General features: G+C 43.2%; 1 protein-coding gene across 2 annotated transcripts in view; it reads right to left on the bottom strand.

The window, feature by feature from the left end:
- The window catches only part of COL1A2 (collagen type I alpha 2 chain), a 35,077-nt gene extending 12,317 nt beyond the window's left edge, over positions 1-22,760 (bottom strand). Inside the window, exons 1-32 of one of the 2 annotated variants that reach the window (XM_008068854.2) lie at positions 22,601-22,760; positions 20,307-20,317; positions 19,689-19,703; positions 18,999-19,034; positions 17,766-17,858; positions 16,261-16,314; positions 13,391-13,435; positions 13,065-13,118; positions 12,919-12,972; positions 12,575-12,628; positions 12,138-12,191; positions 11,654-11,707; positions 10,119-10,163; positions 9,784-9,837; positions 9,644-9,688; positions 9,208-9,261; positions 8,624-8,722; positions 8,471-8,515; positions 8,268-8,366; positions 7,816-7,869; positions 7,609-7,716; positions 7,212-7,265; positions 7,015-7,113; positions 6,097-6,150; positions 5,546-5,644; positions 5,136-5,189; positions 4,592-4,645; positions 4,401-4,454; positions 4,103-4,156; positions 3,129-3,173; positions 1,844-1,942; positions 475-582 (exon numbers count right to left, since the gene is read on the bottom strand). In XM_008068854.2, coding sequence (XP_008067045.1) covers positions 475-582; positions 1,844-1,942; positions 3,129-3,173; positions 4,103-4,156; positions 4,401-4,454; positions 4,592-4,645; positions 5,136-5,189; positions 5,546-5,644; positions 6,097-6,150; positions 7,015-7,113; positions 7,212-7,265; positions 7,609-7,716; positions 7,816-7,869; positions 8,268-8,366; positions 8,471-8,515; positions 8,624-8,722; positions 9,208-9,261; positions 9,644-9,688; positions 9,784-9,837; positions 10,119-10,163; positions 11,654-11,707; positions 12,138-12,191; positions 12,575-12,628; positions 12,919-12,972; positions 13,065-13,118; positions 13,391-13,435; positions 16,261-16,314; positions 17,766-17,858; positions 18,999-19,034; positions 19,689-19,703; positions 20,307-20,317; positions 22,601-22,670 — 1,971 coding nt within the window. In that variant the 5' untranslated portion in view covers positions 22,671-22,760. Of the gene's footprint in view, positions 1-474; positions 583-1,843; positions 1,943-3,128; positions 3,174-4,102; positions 4,157-4,400; positions 4,455-4,591; positions 4,646-5,135; positions 5,190-5,545; positions 5,645-6,096; positions 6,151-7,014; positions 7,114-7,211; positions 7,266-7,608; positions 7,717-7,815; positions 7,870-8,267; positions 8,367-8,470; positions 8,516-8,623; positions 8,723-9,207; positions 9,262-9,643; positions 9,689-9,783; positions 9,838-10,118; positions 10,164-11,653; positions 11,708-12,137; positions 12,192-12,574; positions 12,629-12,918; positions 12,973-13,064; positions 13,119-13,390; positions 13,436-16,260; positions 16,315-17,765; positions 17,859-18,998; positions 19,035-19,688; positions 19,704-20,306; positions 20,318-21,690; positions 21,702-22,600 lie in introns of both variants that reach the window. The other variant, XM_008068856.2, reaches the window with a different exon arrangement.
- Positions 22,761-22,842: the final 82 nt, after the last annotated feature.

Raw genomic sequence — 22,842 nt, 5'->3', positions numbered from 1 at the left:
AGGGAAAAATAAAAATAAATAATTCAAGTTCTTTCCAGATGATTATTGAATATTCTTATCTAATTTCTGTACACCCTCCTGAAGTACAATCAAGGTACAAATTCATGTGGATGGAATTACAAGGCAACATCACAATGGGCTTCTGAGCCCAGTCACTCTTTCGGCATAACTAACACAGCAGCACGGGTGACAGCTGTTCAGTATGGCTTCTTCCCATTAATTAGGGCGGGATGAAGCATTATTGTTAGTGGCATTAAAATGAGCCTCATGTATTACTCAACACCATCTGCTTGTGTGAAAGTCCATGGCAGCAGGGAATTTTGCCAGATTAGTGAGTGCAGAAATGTGTAGGTGCTAGGTGGCAGGGGGATGTGTGTGGACAGAGATCAGAATGCTACCAGACCACCGGCCTGGAACCGTAAGCTCCGGCTAGGGTTCTCCAACAATACATCAAGGCCTAGGGCTGACAGTTACCTTTTCTCCCTTGCCTCCAGGTATGCCACCAGCACCCCTCTCTCCTGGGAGGCCGCCAGGACCAGATGCTCCAGCAGTGCCCGGAGCGCCGACTGCACCAGGCTCGCCCTGGAATCAAACACATGTGACATCAGTTATTTCAACAGAGCAAGAAGAGTGAAGAAGCAAGCTCTTGAAGTATTCCAGCTTAAACATGAAAACAGCATTCCTGACGGCTTAGAAACACAAATAAGGGTATTGAAAGAGGGGCAACACCCCAGAGAGGGTGCCACAGTCAGGGATGACTGGAGATCCCGGGGAGTGAGAGTTGGGTTCCCCGCAGCTCACTCCAACATGCCTCAGAAAAGCGTGGAGAAGCGGTTGGCACAATGGAAGGGATGGAAGTGCTGACCACAGACTAGCTTCAAGGATGAGTCTCTGAGCACAGACGGGAATAAGAGGTCTCATCCACAGAAAGACACTCACGTTTCAATCTCAATAGCGGAGACTTTCGCCTCCATTTCTATATAAAACCCTTGCAATTGCATGTCCTTAAAACCTGTGGACCAGTTTCTGAGACAAACGGAGCCCTCTGACAGTCCTTCCCCATGGAATCACATTGTCTTTATCTCCCCTCTTCCTCTTGCCTTGTGTACATCTTTTCCCTGAGAATATCCTTCCAAAGACTAAAATAGCTATTTACAACTAAGCTTTACTCTTTTTCTTTAATGTGAAGAGTCAGATGTGAGTTGCCCTCTTTCTTATTGCGGTTAAAGTAATTGGTTTTTCAGAGGCGGGTAACTCCATCTATTTTAAAATTTCCCATCCAAGTGCTAACCAGGTCCCTCCCACTTAGCTTTTGAGATCAGAGGAGATCGGGCACCTCCAAGGTGGATGGCCCAAGGCTATTTCAAAATCTCAACCACAGATTCTCTTTTGGAGCACAAGTTTTCAGACTCATATATTTTTGGGGTGAATGTAATATCCAGTCAATTTTCATCATCATAAATTATCTTATAAATTGAGACTACTTTTTGAAAGTTTACTCAATGGGGTGAGATGTTGAGAAGGTAAAAGTTTGTCCTTTAAAAATAAGGTTGAAATGTAAATGACGTTTCTAGATTAAAACAAAAGCAAAAATCACGTGACAAGAAAAGGGTGAGAACCCATACTAATTCATGTTTGTGAGACAGTGAAATCTCCCCCACAATTTTTCAGTTTGTTTTAAATAATTCAGGTCCACTGGAATCAGATTGCTGTTTACTGAGGGGGAATCATCAGAGAATTGGAAGTAAATAAAAATATAAAAACAATTTCTCTTCTAGTATGAAGGGTCTGTTCATCTTGGGTTAGACTGGGCAAACCGGCATACTAAAACATAAGGCTTTACCTTGTTTCCATCAGGCCCAGGGGGTCCAGATGGACCTCGGCTGCCAATGGGACCAGAAGGACCAGCGCCACCGCTCTCACCTGGAGGGCCACGTTCCCCCTATGAAAATGATTAGAAGTGTCACACCACTCGTTCCTTCAGAAATGCTGCTTTACACACCAAGTTCACACCTGTTCAGCTTTTGGGCCCTGGCTCGATCATTTGTCAGCAAGGTAACATTTCTTTTGTTTTCAATTTCTTCATGAGTAAAATTAGACAGGATGAGTTAATCTCTAAAGACTCATCCAGCTCTAATATTTTGCGTCTACATCTCTAAAATCTGCTCTTCTGCATGTAACATTCAACCTTTGGGATTCATGTCTCCCTCATTTTGGGGGTTGTTTCTGTGATAATACGATAGGTAAAAACAGATGCCGGCTGTGCACAGTATTCAAAAGAAAAGATTGTGTTGTTTTAGTTGAATAGCAATGCCAGGTGTAGGTAAGAGTGGATGCTCCTATCCTATGTCCCCTTTTATAAATGCATGTAATAATGGCGTAACAGTGATAATATATAATAGAGGATTATTTATGCATATGTGTGTCATTGTGTTTATATATATATCTGTGTCTATCTCTAAATATCTCTCAATCTACATCTAACTATCACTACAATGTATCATTCTATGGCCCAGAATATTTATCACATACATTTGCAACTGCCTCAAAGGGCCTTACTATAACTTGGTTCTGTGGCACTGTGGTTTTTTGACACTAACTTTGTTTGGACTTCCTAGATAATATGGAAAGTATCTGGCAACATAATGAAATACTTTATGAGCAAATGAACCGTTTCAGTGATGCTAACACCCAGAAACAAACTTAAATGCATTTATTTGTTTTTCTTTGTAAGATTAGACTCATGAGTTCTGTTTTAGACTTTGTACATCAACACACATTGCAAAAGTCAGCTTTAAATCTCAGTTAAGATGTCACTTTTCCTTGGCTCAAGTTGAAACACTGTCCTAAGGACAGAAGACTTCTCTATATAAATTACTGACTACAATACACACATTCATTTATTTGTGTTTCTTATGGAATTATTGAACAGAAAATAGAAACAACCAAACAAGAAAGTCTACGATCCATTTAGCAATCAAATGCCTTCTACAGACTACACTGGACTATGGAAGAGCACCAGGAACTTATTTGCAGGGTCATCATTGCAAGACTGCTTTCGGGGAAGCAGTCTTTCTTTTAAAAATACATTGGCCAGCATTTCTAAAAGTGAGTTAATCGACACTTACTCTTGGACCAGCGGGACCGGGGAGACCAAATTCGCCAGGGAGTCCCTAGGCAAAATATGAGAATAAGTGAGGCATGGCATTCATGCATGATCTGTACATTCACTTATGATTAAGATTCTGGAGTGAGATACTGCTGGTTCTACCTACACAAGCACACAGGCTAAATAGGACACATGACTTTCATATGAGAAGATACAGAAAGAGAGAATTCCACTAGTATCACTGATGTCTCTAACCTGGAGTCTGGTATCAAAAGACGTGTTACCATTATTGAGTTTATGGCTTTTAAAAAAGGGACAAAACAGACCATCTCCCTTGAGAATGTGATAAATAACAATGAACAACATCAGCTATGGCCTATTTTTAGCTGTATGACAGACTGCCTTCTTAATGGAAATTATCATATTCTGTATATTACCTAGTTAATTGTACACCCAAGTGTATCTCTTTTATTACTGACCAGCTGTCTCCTTGCTGTGCCCCACTGTTGACAAAGGAGACCAGGCCACAGAATGGAACTAAATTGAGGCACATTCATCACAATTACAGAGAAAATGACTCAGAACTCATGCTCCGATTGTGGATAGCAGTGTCATGTCTGAATGCCAAGAACAACATTAAAAGCAATTTTTCAGGATCTAGTTTGATGGAAAATCAGTGCATTTAATTTTTTGCTATGGGGAAGGAAATAATTTGTATTTTAACATTACCAAGAACAATACAAAAAGTCAGGCTATTAAATGAAGTGTTCATTGATAGGTTTTGCTCATAATGCCGTGTTTTGTTAAATCCATGCAACAAAATCATTTGAACTAAAGTTCAACTAATAAGCTTGTCTCCATCTGCCCAAACATGAAGAACACCAATGTGCACATACAAAATTTCCTTTTGCAAATAATAATTTGCACTGCAATAGGGGACTAAGCAGGAGGGCACTGTCAAGTTTAGGGGAATGGACGGCTACTCATCCTCACCCTTTCTCCTGGTTTCCCGGCTTCACCAGCTGTACCTGCAGGGCCAGGCAGACCCTAAGTGAAAGGAAACACAAATCACAATCCCTTGGCTGTGTTCAGGAGACCTGTGCACAGCTGGGCATGGGGGTGGGGACTTCCAAACACCAATGCACATGAATATATGTTATCAGAGCATCACACAGAAGTTTGTTTTGGGAAAAAATCTTTCTTTGCTTCCACTCTGAAATCCTGCTCTCTGTGATGGGGGTGGTGAACAGTCTGGACTGAGGCAGCACCGTGCCTGCATAAGCCAACTTACTTGGAAGCCTGGAGGACCAGCGGGACCCTGTTCACCTTTGCCGCCTTGGACACCCTGTAAGTGACAGAGGAGACAGCATGAATGGTGACGTGTGCCACCACGTTGCCTTGCTGTGTGATGTCTGGAGATGGTCATCTCTAGGAATGAAACGAATTCTAGTGCAGAAAGCCTGGGAGTGGAGACATGCTCACCTGTGGTCCGGGGGGTCCCTGAGCACCGTTGTTCCCATCAGGACCGGGAGCACCCTGAGAATGTTTAACAGAAAGGTTAATGGTTGCCTGAAAGCCAGGTAGTTTAAGATGCCCCAAAGTCTTATGCATTACTCCCTTAGAACAAGCAGTCATTGTAGTAAGAATTAAACTCACTGTGGTTCCTCCAAAGTCCCACTACTGCCTGCCAACTTTAGATGTGGGTCAGGGAAGCCCACAGAGGACAGGCAATTTACAAAGGCCAGGGCTGCTGCTGCTTGTTTATTCCCTTTCAATCACAAGGTAAAAGAAATACAAGCCAAGTGCAGCATCTTTAAGAATTTTTGACTTAGCACATATTCTGATTTGTTGTTGATTACTGCCTTGTAAGTTTCAGTAAAGGAAAAAAGATATTTTATGATGATAAAAGGACCCTTGGGGATGCCATCTTAGAAAGAAAGTGACAGAATGACATCAGATGGCCTGAAAAACTTGGGTCTCCTGAGTGAATCCTGTGTGAACAGCCCGTAAGGAAGTCATCACCTACCCGAGCTCCAGCAAGACCAGGATGTCCTCTGTCACCGCCTTTGCCAGGTTCGCCCTAGAATAAACATTAAAAACAAAACAAAAAACAGCTTGACACATTGAGTGATTTTTAAACGTTGATTTTTAGCTTGCTTTTGTGTTTTTGAGACTGTGTCATCTAAGGTGGAACCATCACCATGTGGATCCAGGCACAATGAGGAGCCTATGTCTGCTGAGGCTGGCCTTGGGAGGGGAATTTCAGGAGGTGTGCAAAGATGCACTGGGGTATACTTTTCACATGGCAAAGGGTCTGCCATTCTCCTGTGTGGATGGGGCCCAGGAGGCCTCCCGCACTGAAGGTGGGAGGGAAACATGGGGGCTTGGTGAACTACGGTCAGCAAGCGTGGAGGCAGGGAGGGCATGGTGACTTACGGTGGGGCCTTTGGGTCCTGGGAATCCAATGTTGCCCGGCTCTCCTCTGGCTCCAGCTGGGCCAATGGCTCCAGGCCTGCCGTCGATCCCCGGGAGTCCCTGAAAACACAGTCGATTCAATGTGGACTCGGAACAGCGTCCCACAACATCATGATCACAACGTGGCCGCAGAAGGAAAGAGAAGGTTCTTCCACAGGCATAGAGCTTCTTGTAGAAGGATCCAGTGAATCTGTGCTCCCTTCTGAGCAGGCCATACATGTGCCCAGGCAGCTGCGGTACCCACGCACCAGGGTCCCCCACGCAACCGGCTCTCCACTCACACCCACGCACTCCGTCTCTTCTTCCCTGCCACGGTTCTCTCTTCCCAGCCCTGCTCCAAGCCACGCACTCATCTGGACTCTGTTATTACAACCTATTGCTTTGTGTTCCCAGGTGCTATGTGTGTCTGATAGTTACTTTCAATGTCTCCTTGTATAAGTCAGCCACAAAATACAGTTGCCAAGAGTGCAGCAAGTGTCCTTGAGAGCACGATGACCATGAGGGATCCTTACCATGGGACCTTCTTTTCCAGTGGGGCCGACATTGCCGGGGGAACCAGGAAGACCCTAGAAATGTTAAGGTTTAAATTAATTGAAATCTCACAAAATCACCCTCCCGCTGTTTGACGCCATGGGTAAACAGTGAGGAGGGTAAACCACTAGCTGGGAGATATGAAAAGAGTTTGAGCATTTTTCTTCTTTCCAGGTTTTTGTGCTTTTCCTTTGATTGAATTTTTGTGCAACTGGTCCATTTATGGATATCTCAAGAAACTGCCCAGCAACATGCGACATGGGCAAAATGCACCTTGCTATTTGCCACATAATAGAAAAACTAATACTTTTAGTAAGCAATTTCCAAAGTAGGTTTTTTTATTGCTATGTTTGGTGTCCTTGTTAGTTGTTTATGACACAATTACAGTTGATATTCACCCATAAGAGATAATGGAGACAAAAAAATTACTCTATTGCTATGGATTAGAGCATCCACGGATTTAAAGGTTACTTCTCCATAGCTAGTGTGATGCAGAATAAATTACAGCACTTTGTGGTCGCTGGAAAATGATTTCACTGACGAATCTAATAAACTAATAATGTATGGTCCTAATACATTTCATGAACACCTTATATAAAACTCACAAATTAAGATAAAAGATTCATGCTGATAGGAGAGCCAACCTAATTTGGATATATTAAAATAGATCTATTCTTCCAAAAACCTCACAGCTATTGTATCAAATAATAAATAGGAAATGTATGATTAAATACACACAAATATCTACTGAGCTTTGATAAAGCTAAACGTAAGAGGCAATCATCAGCAAGTCTACTAACAAATATACTTTTGATGATTTTATTGTTACTTTTAATATTAGCCAAGTCTTGAAAGAAGAAAACAGTGCCAGACTCGCCCAGAATACACCAGCAACTTACTCGAGGTCCCATGAGGCCAGGTTCCCCAGGGCGACCAGAATCTCCATTAGGGCCTCGGACTCCAGCAGGGCCAGTTGCACCACGGTTACCAGGAAGACCCTGTTAGAAAGAAGGGATGGGGGAGGAGGATTCTGAAGCTAGTGATACCACTAGGAGCAGCAAGTCCCTTCCCTGGGCAGGAGAAGCAGGCCACTCACCATTCCTCCAGCTCTGCCATCGGCACCAGGAAGCCCACGAGAACCAGGACTGCCCTGCAAGATGGTGTATGAAACAGGGCATGAGAGAAAGCCCCTACATCTGACCAGGCAGAATCTATTGCAACACAGACTAACCGCCCCCCCAAGGGGGGCACAGACACAAACCAAGCCCAAGCGCTTCACCCAAACCCCCGTGGATCTCGTGCATGAGCACCCTGCAAGAACGGGTCAGCTTTGTTTCCAGACCAACTTGGTAACACCACAAACTGGGAGTCACTGATTCAGCAAAGCAGACGGAATGTGAATGCTCCTTTGGTCTAGAAGCACACACCCCATGGGGTAGGGGGGGCATCTCTGTCTCTAGTATGTCTGGGTGTGGGAAGCATATGTAACCTACCCTCAGTCCAGGAGGTCCCGTGGGGCCAGCGGATCCAGATTCACCATTGGGTCCTCTCTTTCCTTCTTCACCACTGGGACCAGGAGAGCCTTGGGCTCCGGCTGAGCCCTGTGGGATAAGGACAGAAGTGGGGGAGTGGAAACACAGTCTCCTTTTATGCCTCACTAGAGAAACCCAGCTGAGAAGAGTGGATGACAAGCTACTTACAGGCTCACCCTTGCTGCCGGTCTCTCCTTTGGTGCCAGCTGGGCCAGGCTCACCCTAGGATGCAACACAAAACAGTGGGCATACACTTGTCAAAACTCTCTTCTATGGAATAGTTATGGGACAGGTAAAGAGAAGCTTCAGGTCTTGAGGAAATGTTCGTACTTAAATGGCCTACAGGAGATGGCCTTGCTGAGAAAACAACATAGGACTTGTAGAACTCTGCCCCCCATTTACCTGCAGGCAGAGCTTTGAGAACACGAGGGTGTCTGTGCATGGGAAGAGAGGGAGTGTGCATAAATACACAAAAACCTGATACAGACCAAAATACAGACCAAAGATGCCAAGGGAGGGAAAGATAAGAGTAGGGAAACTACAGGAGGGAGCCGGCATCTGCTGAGGTGATGGCCAAGCTGGCGCTTGAAGACATGAGCACCCTCGCCACGACCACTTACAACAAGTCCTCGGGCACCAGTAGCACCAGTAGCGCCGACGGGACCAGGAATACCACGGGGTCCAGGGAGGCCGGGAGCCCCAGCAACACCAGGAAGGCCCTGCAAGGGAAGAAGTGCAGGTCACTGGGAGATGCAAGGCTGGAGGCACTACTTGCTAGCACCCTGAAAGCCCAGCAGTGTGGTCAGCTTCTGAGGATACTCACAGCAGCGCCCTTGGCTCCAGTGAGACCATTGGCCCCAGGGTTCCCCTACAACAAGGAGAGGAGAGGACATGGTGAAGCGAAGTATTTATCTTCTTCTTTGAGCCCACCTTCATCTCTCTTCTCCTTTTTTTCTGTTTGACAATGGCGACTTACAGGAGGTCCAACAGGGCCAGACAGGCCTGGAAGACCCACTTCACCACGAGGACCCGCGGGACCAGAAGGACCAGGGTTACCAACACCGCCGAGTTCACCCTGAAAGAAGAAGTTGAGCCCAGAAATGAGCCAGTCAAGAAGGAAGCAGCAGGGCCCCGCTGTTAAGACACCAGACTTTAAGACATGTCTTCAGAACTGTAACCTTAAGTGGCTCATCACATCAGGATTTGGGTTTGGCATCCTGCTTTCCCTGCCTGTCTGGCCAAGACTGCTGCCTTCCTCTCCCTCTGCCTCTGGGTGGTGCACACAGGCTCTAGGTTGGTCCTGACCAGCTTGGGACCGTGTCTCACAGGGGTCATGGGATCAACCTCCTTGTGGCCATCTACCTTCAGGATCCCAGTATGCAGTGCAGAGATGACCCAACTCAGAAATGGAGGGAGAGAACGGGTCACTCCATGTCTGCTTGGGAGGAAGGCACTAAGTAAGGGGCTGTTCTGTCACTCTATCTGCAAACACGGTTCTCGCCTTTCATGTCATAGTACAAGGTTTATCAAGGTAGTGACAACTGTCATCCCCATTTTTACCTTGGGACCAGGGGCTCCTGGGAAGCCGGGGGGGCCAGCAGACCCAATGGGACCCTGAAAAAAAGCAGAAGGCGGTTACATTTCCTCCAAGTGAGTTAAGAAACCAACAACAACAAAAACAGCAGAAGCCTGATGTTGCTAAATCTCACTTGATATTGACAAGAGAAACCTGACGGCCAGTCTGTGGTCATTAAGATCTTATCAGAGGGAAGACATTTACAGTATCTAGGGTAGGGTAGATTTTACTTAAAGCACCAATCAAAAGCCCAGATGCTTATAAACAGCTTATACTACTTATAAATGGAGTCTTCAGAAGTCCTCACAGCACCCTTGGCAAAGCATATGATATGATGTTATTTTGTAAGAAATTAATGAAGAAGGCAGCTCCCACCCCAAACTCCAGATCCCTCCCAAATTCCTCAGTGTTACAACTTACAGCAGGACCCACGGGCCCCACGCTTCCGTCACTGCCTCGGGCACCCTAGGGAGAAAACAGAAAGAAAGATCAGGTGGAAGGTAAGTGACAGTCATGAGGTTTTAAAAAGGATAAAAATGAGCGGAAATGGAAGCACTTACACCTGGTCCTGGGGCACCGACACGTCCTCTCTCGCCAGGAAGTCCACGGGCTCCCTGGAGGCAAAAACATTCTCAGTTAAATCCAGAATGTGAGTTTTAAAAAGTCACAGGCAGCATTTGCTTTGTCCAATTCCCAACATATCCAAGAATCCACTAAAAATAGATAGTTATTGTTCTAACTCCAAATAAAAGGTAGTGGATTTCAACGAAATGTGCAGAAGACTGTTAGAAAAATACCAAAGGCCACAATGCCAAGGGGAATGATAATTAGTGGAAACGTGAAGGAAGAGCCAGCTTGCAGAAGGCGCATGTCCACTGGCAATAATCACACTTACCGTTTGACCTGGGGTTCCATTTTCACCAGGGGCACCGGGCTCACCCTACATGGAGAAGAAAAGGAGTTTTTGTTTATTCTGCACATTGATTAATTTTTCTGAGAGTGCAATCTTTACCCTGTTATTTCAATTTGAGCCATTCATATATTTCGCAACATTTTTTACACATATAAATTGTTTCTCAATTATGCCAGGCACATACATTTAAACATTTGCTAAAATATTGAGTTTTTAATTGATAGACCCAAATCTCAAGGTCCCAAGGAGATGGGCTGAGCACACCTCCTCTTCAGTTTCCCCTGGGATTCTGGGTATCATTTATGTATTAGAAATGACATCATAGAAAGAGATGGCAAAGAATACATTTCCTTCCAGTATAACCATATTTGCCTTCTTAAAAGTTATTTTGGATACTCAATGTTATTTCTTTCATAAAATGTGCATGAATAATGGAAGCTTCATAATATTTTTCAGAGCTGTTGTATTTATTTCCAGTCTATAGTCTTATCATGAGCAAAAACCCTGGTGTTGGTGGTATTGGTTGTCATTTAATACTACGGCACATGTAAAAGAACTTTCCTGCAAGAAGACCTGATTTAGATGAGGAAAAAACACAGCTTGGCAGCTTGTGCAAGGACCCTTTGTCTCCAGGATTATATGGAGAGCGTATTCTGAAGTGAGGATGGGCAGGATTTCTCCCTTGGACTTCTGGGCAAGTCACACACACTTGCTAAGCCTCAGTTTCCCACATCTCCAAAGCACCCTGCAGCCCCCTGCAGCACCATCATCTTGTGATGCTGTGATCAGCAGTCGGAGCTGTTCAACTGGGCTTGTGGGAGAGTGAGCTTGACCTTATCCATTCGTGTGGCAGCTGGAGAGTTAGAGCAAATTCTCCATATTCGTGTTCGTTTCTGGTCCCACTAGTATTTGTCACTCATTAATTTGTAATTACGCTGGTATTCACTTTAATATCACATTATCTCCTTAATAGGAAAGAGAACATTTTATAGTTGAAAATGCTGTCAAAGAAGAGCCCAGCCAAGAGATAACACACTTCTGAGACTTTAATTACCTAATTAAAAATTTTTTGAGTGTACACAGATAAATCACCAGAAAGAGGTTGAAAAGTGTATAGTGACATGAATGTACCTACCAAATTAGTGCACGGGAGAGGAGAATTTACAGTTTAAAATGATACATAGTGTCCTAATGTCTGATTATATGTTGTTATGTTTATTTACTTTCACTTAGGCTGTGAAGATACATTGACATTATAGAAAAACAGAAAGGGGGGAAGAAACCATTAACAATATTTTCATCTCAACTGTTTAACAAACACTGAATTAAATAAATATTAATAATTGATGTTCCATCATAGACTCACATAGCCCCTAACGTTGAGGGATTTGAAGTACAGAAGAGGAAACTTGATACTTTTTAGAATATGGGTAGCCTTCAGTAAAAATATACCTTTTGGTGTTCATGGGAAATTTCAATCGAGTGTTTAAAAACAATGCTTCTAATTTAATATTTACCTTCACACCTGCAGCACCAGGCTGGCCCTTCAATCCGTCCGGGCCACTGTGTCCCTGAAAGGCAATTCTTATTATTAAAATGCTGTTCCATTATAGTGCCTGGTCAAATAGCACTCTTCTAATTTTACAATGAACATGTCCTGGAGGAATCCTGTGTTGGCCTCTGTAAGATGGATCCAGCACTCAATTCCCAGAGGGCCTGCTTGCAGCCAGGGGTAACTCCCTCAACCTCCTCGCACTCATCCCTCCTTCCCCAGATGGCAGTATGTGCTATTAAGTGGTACACGTTCCACAGGACTTTCTCTAGTGACCCTGCAGTGATTCCCAGCTAGGAACAGACAGAAAACACTGTACCCTATCTTGCCCCTTTGGCAAACTCAGGAATTTGGAAGCAAGGATGTGTCACCCAGGAGACTGAATATACTTGAGTTGTTTCTAAAACATAACCAGCATTTTCTCTCATCCGAGTAAGGAATGTGCTCACCCGAGGGCCCTTGAAGCCGGGGAGTCCAGGAGTCCCGGGGAAGCCACGAGCACCCTGGGGAGAGAAAGCACATGATGAGGGATGGTTTGTTACGAGGAAATTACGATTTCTCCCCTCCAAAGTTTCTCAGCACAAATCAAGCTTGAAATCAAAGACTAGTAGATTTTCAAGCACAAAGTCACACATACACTTGCTCTAATGTGAGTAACTTGTAGAAAACACAATCTGGTTGCTTATGGCACACTTGTCATTAATAGTCCATTATCTGCATTAATAAAACATGTAAATAAGCAGCTCTTTCACTTGCTGAATGCCTCCATTAGTTGCACGAGTCTGAGTGGCATTCGTGTTGTCACTGAAACAGGTGCTGGTAGTGGCAGCTCACATCTACCCAGGAGCCTGTGGAGTGTGGGTGACATGATAGTTCCAGTTCTCACCTGTGGTCCAACAATGCCTCTCTCGCCAGGTCGGCCGGGTTTTCCAGGGTGACCCTAAAACACGAAGCATCGTCGGGTCAGCCTTTTCTTGGTAAATGTTCGGACAGAAGTGGGATCTTCGTTTTTACAGTGGAGGAGAAAGGTATCACATAATGTGTACTGAATGTTTTCCTAGTTAGTCAGGCAGGTTGGCTAATATTTCATTACAGCAATATTTCCCATATGGAAAGAGTTATGTCAGACATATTCAGCTTTTGGCAGAACACTTGACTTGGATCTAGGAATTCTTGTTGAGGTCGGGGGACTGAAATGGCATTTGGAAGTGCTGAAGAGCAAACACTTACGTCTTCACCAGCCTTGCCAGGAGCGCCGGTTGGGCCACGAGCTCCTGCGGGACCCTAAGAGAATGGGAGACCCATCACCACATGAAGGCTGTCTTCAGACACTTTCCAAAAAAATACTTGCTGCAAAGGAGGAGAAATGTACTCACAGTCTGACCAGGCTCACCAGGCTCACCAGCAGGTCCTTGGAATCCTTGAGGGCCCTTAAAGAGAAAAAAAGTACGTTGTGCTCCAAGCCCTTATTTTTTCCTTCTCTTTATTTCAAGAGCCTTGGGGAGGGGGGTACAAATATTCTTTGGTGACATGGTTGCATTGTACAGCGGTGAAGAAGCCTGGGCTTCAACCGCCCCCACCTGTGTACCCTGTTCCCAACAGGCGACCTTCCCCTTCCCCCACCCCTCCTGAGTCTCCAAGTCCTTATTGTCAAATTCTAGGTCTTTTTACAGGAGAGAGGTCACAGGCTTTTGGTACTTACAGGGGCTCCAGATGCGCCAGGAGGGCCCCGAGGGCCCATCAGACCCTGCGAAGAGGACAGACACACTGGTGAGTGACTGGGGCTGGGCGAGACTCACGTGGCAGTGCCAGAGACACTTTGTGAACAGAGGAATAGAATTGGTCCTGGTTTTGTTTCACAGATTTTGTACCTCCAAAGGAAGCGTGCAGGGACCCCGGCTTCCTCCGTGGTTACCCTCCCTCTCCTCCTCCTCCACATCAAGAGCTCATGAGGACTGGACGAGGCTGTCACAGGCTCCCCAAAGCTGTGCACACCTGGGCATGCGTGGTCACTCCTTGCAAGGAGGAAGCCGGTCTCTGCACACCTGCAGAACACACAGCTGCCTGGTGTGCAGCTGGTGAAGCATTGCCATGTGAACTTCCTTATTATGTGACGTCTTACTAAGTTGCACTTAGCGAAGAAATGGATAATTTTATTGCCACAAATTACAGAAATGGAAAAGAACTGAAAGTCCTTCTTAATGATGAGAGGTTTGCTATAACCTTAGGGCTCCTCTAAGGGTTGTTGATGACTAATGAAAATGTCACACAAATATGGACATGATGAGGGATGAAGGAAAATAGTATTGAAACATCCTTCTGGAATATCTATGATATGATATTATTATTGGATATGTGGCCCAAAGGGACAGAAGACTGTTTTCCCCTCTGATCTTCCTGTATCACAAAATCAGAGGAAAACAGACTGTCCCTAACTGTACACTAAACACATATTCTTGACTTCTGTGTGCAGTGATCAAGGCCTGCCCAGTTTATCTCCCTGGCCACTCCTCAGCGGAGAACACTCCCTGTGCAATCTCAAGCGATCTACTCATGACACTCCAGCCATGGGGCTCCACAGTCCACCCCGCCCCACCAGATGAATGCCCTGAGTAGAAGAATACGGATTTTATTTAAAACACAGCATTTTAGTTATGAGTTATTCATTTGGTTTAGAAATTGCTTTGACATTCAAAGAAACTGTCACTTTTCAACCGAAATAATTTTGTAGGCATACATTAAAAATAATTGTCTTTGACACCATGAATTTTAAATTCTATTTATGTATTTTTCCATGTATTTGCAACAATTACATTTACATAAAATGTAGTTTATTCTGTGAGGGGACTATGATTACTCATTAATTCAGAGAAGGGCCCTGGGGGGGTTTCCTAGTTATTGATTTTCCAACATGGAAAATTATTTTAATACTTTCTTATGGCCTGTCTGTCCTACTTGTGAACACGTATCTTTGATTACACATGTCTGTGCACATGTGTGAAGCGCAGGCTTAAATTACATTTCACTGATATTTAAATGTGAACGACCCTGCATTACACCCCTGAGAGGAACTCCAGAAGCTGAGAATCTGCATCCATATTCATTTTCCTGGCTTAGTGTTTGTTTTTTTAAATGACATTTCCTATCACTTTACTGCCCCTTCTTTTGCTTCTTCTGAGGAGATAGGCACTGTTTTAAAAGTGACTAATGCCCAGCATTAGCTGAAATGGCTAATTTCAAATATCCAATATAAACAAAGCCAAAAGAAACGCTCCACTGTTTCATTTCTGATGTGAGCATTTTAAATTACCAGGAAAAATCAGGGAATTAGAAATCATCAATTAAAGGTGCATGGTTTCTCAAGTGAGAGCTTTAATTTACAGAAAATATTATCTTGCCCTTTGCGTGTATTAGCTTACTGCGCGCTGTTAGCTGTAGGGCACACCTTCTTTTGAAGACAGAGCACCACCCAGGTAAAACTGATATTGTACAGACCATGTTAACTGTGGGCAGATAAAGACCTTTGTTTGGCAGTTATTAATTAGAATCACTAAATTGTGCGTGTGCCAAGTTCTATAATCAACATGCTTTTGTTCTGGCAATGTTTCTTTCTGTTTTTCACACACTAGTAGACATTTCGCATGTTCATACCAGGTTTTTTCCTCCTAAAACCTCTCTCTAATGCTTGTCAGAAGCTTTACTTCTTAGATAGGTTGTCAGAGACACTATCATCATCATCACATAGGGAACTTTTCTAAATGTAGTTCAAATGATGGGTTATTTGCTAAATAGTTGTACTAAGTGACATAAATGGTAAATGTTACTCATATTCTTTTCTATATTGATTTATAATCAATAGATTAAAAAAGGATTTTCTTTTCAAAATGTAGAAAAAGAGACATTTTTTCTATTGTTAACCCCCTGAGGAAGGGTCAGAATTGGTCATAGTCACTGCTGTCTCAATGCATCATGTACCTTAGGGCCCACCCAAGGTACATGATTGATAATTGTTGACTCACTGAATGTTTTACTCAAGGACTAGACACTTGGGCCATGATGTCATTGAATATCAGACATCTTGCCTGACAGTTAGTTCTAGTTCTGTTATTAATCGCCCACATGACCTTGGGAAAAGAGCTTAAACTCTCCGGTTTTAAAATGAATGGGCTGGACCAGAACTTGTTTATTCTTTCCAACAAGTTCAGGAAATAGTTCTATGTCTCTAAGTGTGGCTTAAACCTCTGAGCACCGTTAAAGAATGCAAAAAAATTAATCGAGGTGATTACTCTTTTGAATGATATTGATTCGCTCAAGTGATGGTTACCATGGTCAGCGATTATTTCTTGGACACAAATATATCACCTATCCTAATAAGGCATATCTGTAGAGAAAACTGAACTCCTTAGTTTAGGCTTAGGTTTAGGTAGATTTCAATATTAAAAGAGCTATTGTTCTTATCTGAAATAAATATTGTGTTTGCCTAGGTAGCTAAATAAATGCCATTGTAAAATTTAACATACAATAAATTCCCATTTAATAAACTTCTTGGCTAAGATAAAGAGATAAATGTACCATTGGTCCAGGGCCAGCTCCAACCCCTTTCCCATCATATTGAGCAGCAAAGTTCTGGAAGGGGAAAAACAAATAGATTAATAACATAGATATAAAATCACGTACATAAATATACAAAACAGATAATTACTGGTCATGAAGTTCATTTTTCATTTACTTGTAAAGATTGTTCTGTTGTTATTTAAGAGAGCCATGTGTTTGATATAACTGTTGGTTTGGAATTCTATATTGAGCTGAATCTCTCAAAAGTCAGGAGACATACGAGTTGAGACTGCACCTCCACCTCTTTTCTTTTTTTTTGATTTATTGTAGAGATGAGGTCTCGCTGCCCAGGCGGGTCTCGAACCCACGGGCTCAGGCAATCCACTCACCTCAGCCTCCCAAAGGCGCGGGATTACAGGCTGAGCCATCGAGCCTGGCCAGCCTCCACCTCTTTTGAGTGGACAGCTCCCCTGCCCTTTCCTTCAAGCCTTCCTCTCCCTGCTGCCCTGGCCTCTGCCTCGCTCCTTTTCCACCTGGAGGAAGAGAAGCCTTCCAAGCTCTTCATGTCACTGAGGGCCCTTGATCCATTAAGCAGAGACCAAGAGAACAACTGTGTGTTCCTGCCTGTTGCTATTCCCCACCAGAACGACACCAGATGACTAAGAAGTCTTTTTCTTGCTGGAGCTTCAGAGAAAATATAAAGAGTTTTCAAGTTTAGAGGAATATTAAATTAAAATGCCCCTTGGAAGATTAAACTTTTAAAGGAGAGTTCACATAATAACTTCACTGTTAAAGATCTTTCTTGCAGTGGTAGCTCTATTAAGAAGGTGCTTTTTAATGCACTCACTAGATAAGCAATCATAATAGGATCTTTGGGGGAGAAAGGTCTTATTTTACTGGCATATAGTTGGGCATTCGAATCTGGCTTCTGATTCATAGTGCTAACCAATTAAGCAAATATGTTTTCCTTCCTGCAGTAAGGCCATTTGGCACTCATACCATTGTTAAAGACATAAAGCTAAAAGAAGATATTAATGAAAAAGGGAAATGTACTTTTCTCAAATTAGTTTCAAGCAAATTAAACCTAAAACCTCTTTGAATGTTGGTTCAGCGGACTTCAAGCCAAGGAGAATAAAAAGCGTAGGATGTCTTCAAAATTGCTTAAGATCAGGGATTTTACTTATATAAGTCAATCTAATCAAATTCTTTAATAATGTAACACCCCTTATTTGTGCCTTCCTGATAAAAGATATTAAATCCCCAAATTAAATAATGGCGGTGATGGCCACAGCTAACTTCAGTGCACACATAGACCAGTCATGTAACTGACAAAGCCTCATAAAGAGAACAGGAAAGCAGGGTCTTGAAGGAGGAGGCCCAAGGAATGAAGTAAAATACACAAATTTTCAAATAGCAGATTTCTCCCTTAGCTGCTAAAAACAAATTCCACGATAAACTTTCTTTCAACAGAGGGATGAGGAACTAAAGTTAGCCAAGAGTTAGCAATACTTAGGATGCCTTACCCCGCCGAGGCCAGGGGGGCCAGGAGGACCAGGTGGACCAGGAGGGCCCATGAGACCATTTTCACCATCTCGGCCTGGGGGGCCTGATGGACCCTGTTAGACAGAAAGTGAGTTAGGTCAAGGTTAGACAGGCCCAGACAAAATCACCATGTGGAAAGGAGATCTGAGAATGCATGTGGTAAGATAAGCTGTTCAGACCTTTCCATGTGCAAGTAAGAGGACATTTAATACTCTACATGTGTCACTGACTGGAATTCACCTGTGACATGAGTTTATTTTGGACAGAGGGTTAGTAACTGATGAACCACGACAACATAGGGCAGTTATGCTAAAGAAATATCTCAGCCATTGAATATTAACTCATAATGAGACCGCAATATTCAAATAAAGGTAGAAATTACAGCTAGAGATTAAGATTCCATAGACCTCATATGTTTACCAGTGCACCGTGAGGTACTATGCTTTTCACTGCTGATTTCTGACTGTGATGAACTTATTTAACTGTCTTGGTATGTTATGTGGGAATAGGCTGATATTATAATGAATAAGGCCATCTTATCACAGGATATAAAATCTTGCAGATTTCCTACAGTTAACACTATTTGTGTTCTTAAAGTAATCGATATAATTCTATCTTTAATAAATTGTTCAGGTGTGATACTCATTAGTCTCCACATCTTCATAGATATAAAATATAGGTACTTAGATACTGGCAAAAGTGTTTAATAATACAAAACCATGCCGTTGTAAACATCAAATAAGCATAACAGGGAGATCTAAGAATGCCACAAATAACTGTCAGTCCGACCTGTACTTGTGTGAATTGAGACAGAGAAACATGCTATTGACTTCCCAAGCTATTCCCAAGCTACATAAGGGAATCTTAACTTCAAAATCAAACGATATATATTAACAAAGAGGCCTGTGGTGGTAGGTCGATATTTTTTCACTATGCATATGTTGAATAGGTCAATTAAAAAAAAGAAAAGGTAGACGAGGCATAGAATATGACTGTCTTTAACAGTATTTTAAAGGATATTCTTGACCTAAAATAAATACGAATCATGTATAACAATGCTCATTCATCTCTTCTATAGGACATTATTGACCTAAAAGGTGGTACAATTATTTGGATACATGCTATTTTCATAAATTGCCAGTCTCCTATATAGTTTCTAACATAGGGTTGTTAAATACAGGTCAAAGCCCTTTAGTAGTTCAAAAATTACACACCCTTTCTCCGCGTGGTCCCCTATCTCCAGTTGGGCCCTACAAGGAAGATATAAACAATACAATAATTAATGTCTAAATCATTTCCAGTGAACATGCAAATCCTGCTTGAAAATAATTAGTTGGTAACACTGATCTCACCACACTGTTATGAGATAGATGGTAGCTAAAAACTTGGTACAATACAATAGATAAAGTATATGGTTTTTAATATAATTACATGTAATTTTTTTCATCTGGGAGACTGAAAACTGCCCCAGGCTCCAGCTTTTAGGACAATATTACACACAGTATTTTTAGTAAAATGATAACTGCAGATGAAATGACCATTTTGTTACATCTCTAACAGCACAGTTATATAGTCAAATCCCTTTAAAATAAACTTTCATTGACTACCTATAATTAACATAATTTGCATTTTATCTCCAGAATAAAGACAAGTCTTTTTGTTCTTTAGTGTGTAAATCACTAGGTTGTAGGATATAAATGTAATTAAGAGGTGATTCTTGAAGACAACAACATTCCATTATCTTAAACATCAAACTTACTTTATTTTATGGTTTAGCTAATGAATATTCATGTGAGCAAAATCTTGAAAAAGCAGTTTATTTCTATAGTCAACTACAAATTTAGTTAAATTATATATTATCCGTGATAATTTCAGATAGTTAAGGAGAAGTATTGGACTCTTACCTTTCTTATAGTTTCCTAGAAAAGAAAAAATAAAAGATTATTAGGAGGAGAATTTTATATACATTTAAAAACAGTTCCCATTCTGGTGTCATACACAAACACACCTACAGAGTACACTATACTGTGCACCTTACTATTATCTTAATTTAATATTTCAAAATACAATTTAAAATTGTTACCAATAAGTTAAATAAAATGTTATGTATGGAACCAAATATATATACTTATCTGTAAATACACCTCAAGTTCAATTCACAAGCCAAGAATTTATTCAAAATAAATACTTTTGATTCCAAGGGAATGACAAGATTTTCTAGCCCAGTGAAGTCTTCTTCAGCAGTTGATGTTAAAACTCAAAACTCCTATTGGGTTAATTACTGCATATTTCTTATGGGTATTTTATAAAGCTAGTCTTATTCAGTAGCCCCACCCATTGTGAAAAATGGGGTGGGTACTTTCTAAAGCAGCCAGTTTCTGACTACCAATACACTTGGTGATTTTTTTGGGAGTCCAGGTTAGTCAATACCAACGTAATTTCCCCTTCCACCCCAGAGAAGACAACACTGTAACCAAGGGAATCAAAGTATTACAAAATATTCCAAAAATAATTTGACTCACCTCTTGTAAAGCTATAAAAATAAAAGGAAAGAGGGAAATAATTATTGGTATAATTTCATTGATCGATAGCAGTAATCAACAAATAGATACACAAGTTTGTAAAAATAAGTTACCTAATTAAAGGATCAATTATACTTTTTATTGAGACTATTTTAATGACTTAGAAATTATGCAAGTCAAAAGTATGGCAGGGATCAGCAAGGTGATTAGTTTGCAATATTAATATGTAAATATATTTGAATTAAATTGTTAATTATTTACTATTTTATAAATGCTGTGAAATATTAATGTGTCTGAAGGACAATTCTAATGTTTAGCAATTAAACTGGCAAACTGCACAGATAAATTGCTGTCAGACAAGCCCAGTAGATTGATGGGGAAATTTAATTTATAGCTTAATTCAGTTTTAATATCTAAAAATCTAAAAAAGGGAACATTTGGGCAAGTAAGTCACCTAAAGCAGATCTTGTTTTTTATAAAACGTCGAAGGTTCCTTAGTACATCATTGAGTTTGTACCACTCTTGATATTCTTTTGTCAAAAGGTCTAAATTGCACATTATTAACTATGAAAAGGGATTAATTCAGACATCTGAATTTTGGTTTCAAAGTAGTTCACTTAAATTAGGTAAGGTCATTTTACCAGTATTTATCACTTTTGCCCCTGAGAAAGAATTGCTTTGTATAAGTGGAAGAACTGTGGATTAAAGATCTTGAAAAATAATGGGCAAAATAAACTAAAGTAATATCGCCCCTTTGTCATAATTGCTACAAGTCCTCTCCTGCGGTATAAAAGTTACAGGTTAATACAGGATACACGTGTGGCCACACTTGCCACAGGATGAATCACCCCTAAAAATTGCTTTAATTAGGTGGCCAAGAAGTGTGTTATTTGGAGTGAGAACATCTGTTGCAACAGTCACAATTCAGGAGGGTGGACCACATCCAGCAATGACATTTAAGGGCAATTTATGAGAATTACTGTTAAATTAGAAGAATTATATGTTTACTTCATTGTGTCCATCAGGAGGAAGAATAATTATGCCTGTCTTGATTAACAGGAAGTCCTTGAGATTTTGGAAATCGGCCTTCTAATTACCCAGACGTAAGCCATTCTGAAGAGCGTGTGTCTGGTGACATTTACTCCAGACCACGGTTGGTGGTTGACCAGAAAGCCAGTTGCCCCTGTACCTTCCACATTTCCAAGCCTGTTTTCACTTTTTCTGTAGGAGGCAGCTCCTTCTCCCCACTCTCAGAGGTCATAGAAAATGAACTTGCTATTGCGAACTTGTTCCCTTCAGTTAGGCCTTAGCATCCACAGTGTGAGTCCTAAAAGTGGGTCAGTCAGGATGGAGGGTGGCCACCATGGCATGCGGGCGGAGCAACTTTCTGGAGTGCTGGGTGTGGCCAAACAGCCCCTCCTCCCCCATCAGGTCGATATCTTTGTCTAGTACTTTGGCAGCCATTTTCAGGAGGAAAAGGGACTGATTTTCTTCATCCTATCTTGACTTGGAAGGCTGGCCATGAGACCCAGGGCTGGAGAGTGAACTCGGAGTCCACCTAATTTCCACCCTACGTCTTAGAAAAGGCCCAGTTTGACTTGCCCACGGTCAGATGGTAAATGAGAGTCAAGTCAGGGGAAGAACCCCGGCCCCTAACAGTGTGCTCAAAACGTCTGATGCCCACTGCCAACGTGCAAGGGGTGGTTCTAAGGCTCTCAAGAGGCGGGCAGGTCCTTGCTACAACAACGCGCCCGCTTCCATCGCCAGATGACGGACTGGGAGCTTGCTTCGCTTTCCGGAATGCCTCCGTGCCAAGCAGCGACCACCTTCCTCCCAGCACGCGCTGCCCGGCCCCCGGGAATGTCGCCAGCGGGGCCGCAGACCACCCTCCCGCTGACCGGCGGAGGGGTGCCATCCGCCCGGCCTGGTCTCCTGCACTCCCGGTCCCTTCCCCCAGAGGGCGCGCGCCCGCCCCTCCCCCAGACACGCCTCGCGGCGCCCAGGAGACAAAAGCCCCTGGGGCGGGCGGGACGTCCCACGGCTGGGGGGCTTTCGAGGCGGGCGTCCGTGCGGCCCGTCGGGGACGCCCTAGCACGTCGACTGCGGACGCCGCGTCCCTAGGGAAGGCCCTTCCGCTCTCGGGCCCGCTCTGCCGGGGGTCCGGGTCCAGCCACCCGACCGCCTCGCTCTGAGTCCAGAGGCGAAGCCCCCCGGGCCGAGGCCGCGCGCTCCAGGGTCGGACGTCGACGCCGGCGCCGGGACTCCGGCTCCGGCCCCGCCCCGCGGGCACTCACACTGGCAGGTCGCGAGGCGCCAGGTCACTGCGAGAAGCAGCAGGGTCCGCGCGTGCACAAAGCTGAGCATGTCTGCGCCGGGGACATGCAGACTCCTCGTGTCACGGAGCGTGGCCGGCGGGGCTGTCACCTGGCGGGCGCGGGCATGCAGTCGGGCCGCGCAGCTCTCCGCCTCCTCCGACGTCGGGCTCCCGCTCAGACCCCGGCCGGCCCTATTTATGCGGCAAAACTTTCCCCGGCCC

Source organism: Carlito syrichta, unplaced genomic scaffold, assembly GCF_000164805.1.
Source record: "Carlito syrichta isolate Samal-C Ts95f unplaced genomic scaffold, Tarsius_syrichta-2.0.1 Scaffold311602, whole genome shotgun sequence".
NCBI classification, from domain to species: Eukaryota; Metazoa; Chordata; class Mammalia; order Primates; family Tarsiidae; genus Carlito; species Carlito syrichta.
This window is presented reverse-complemented; position numbering and strand designations above follow the sequence as displayed.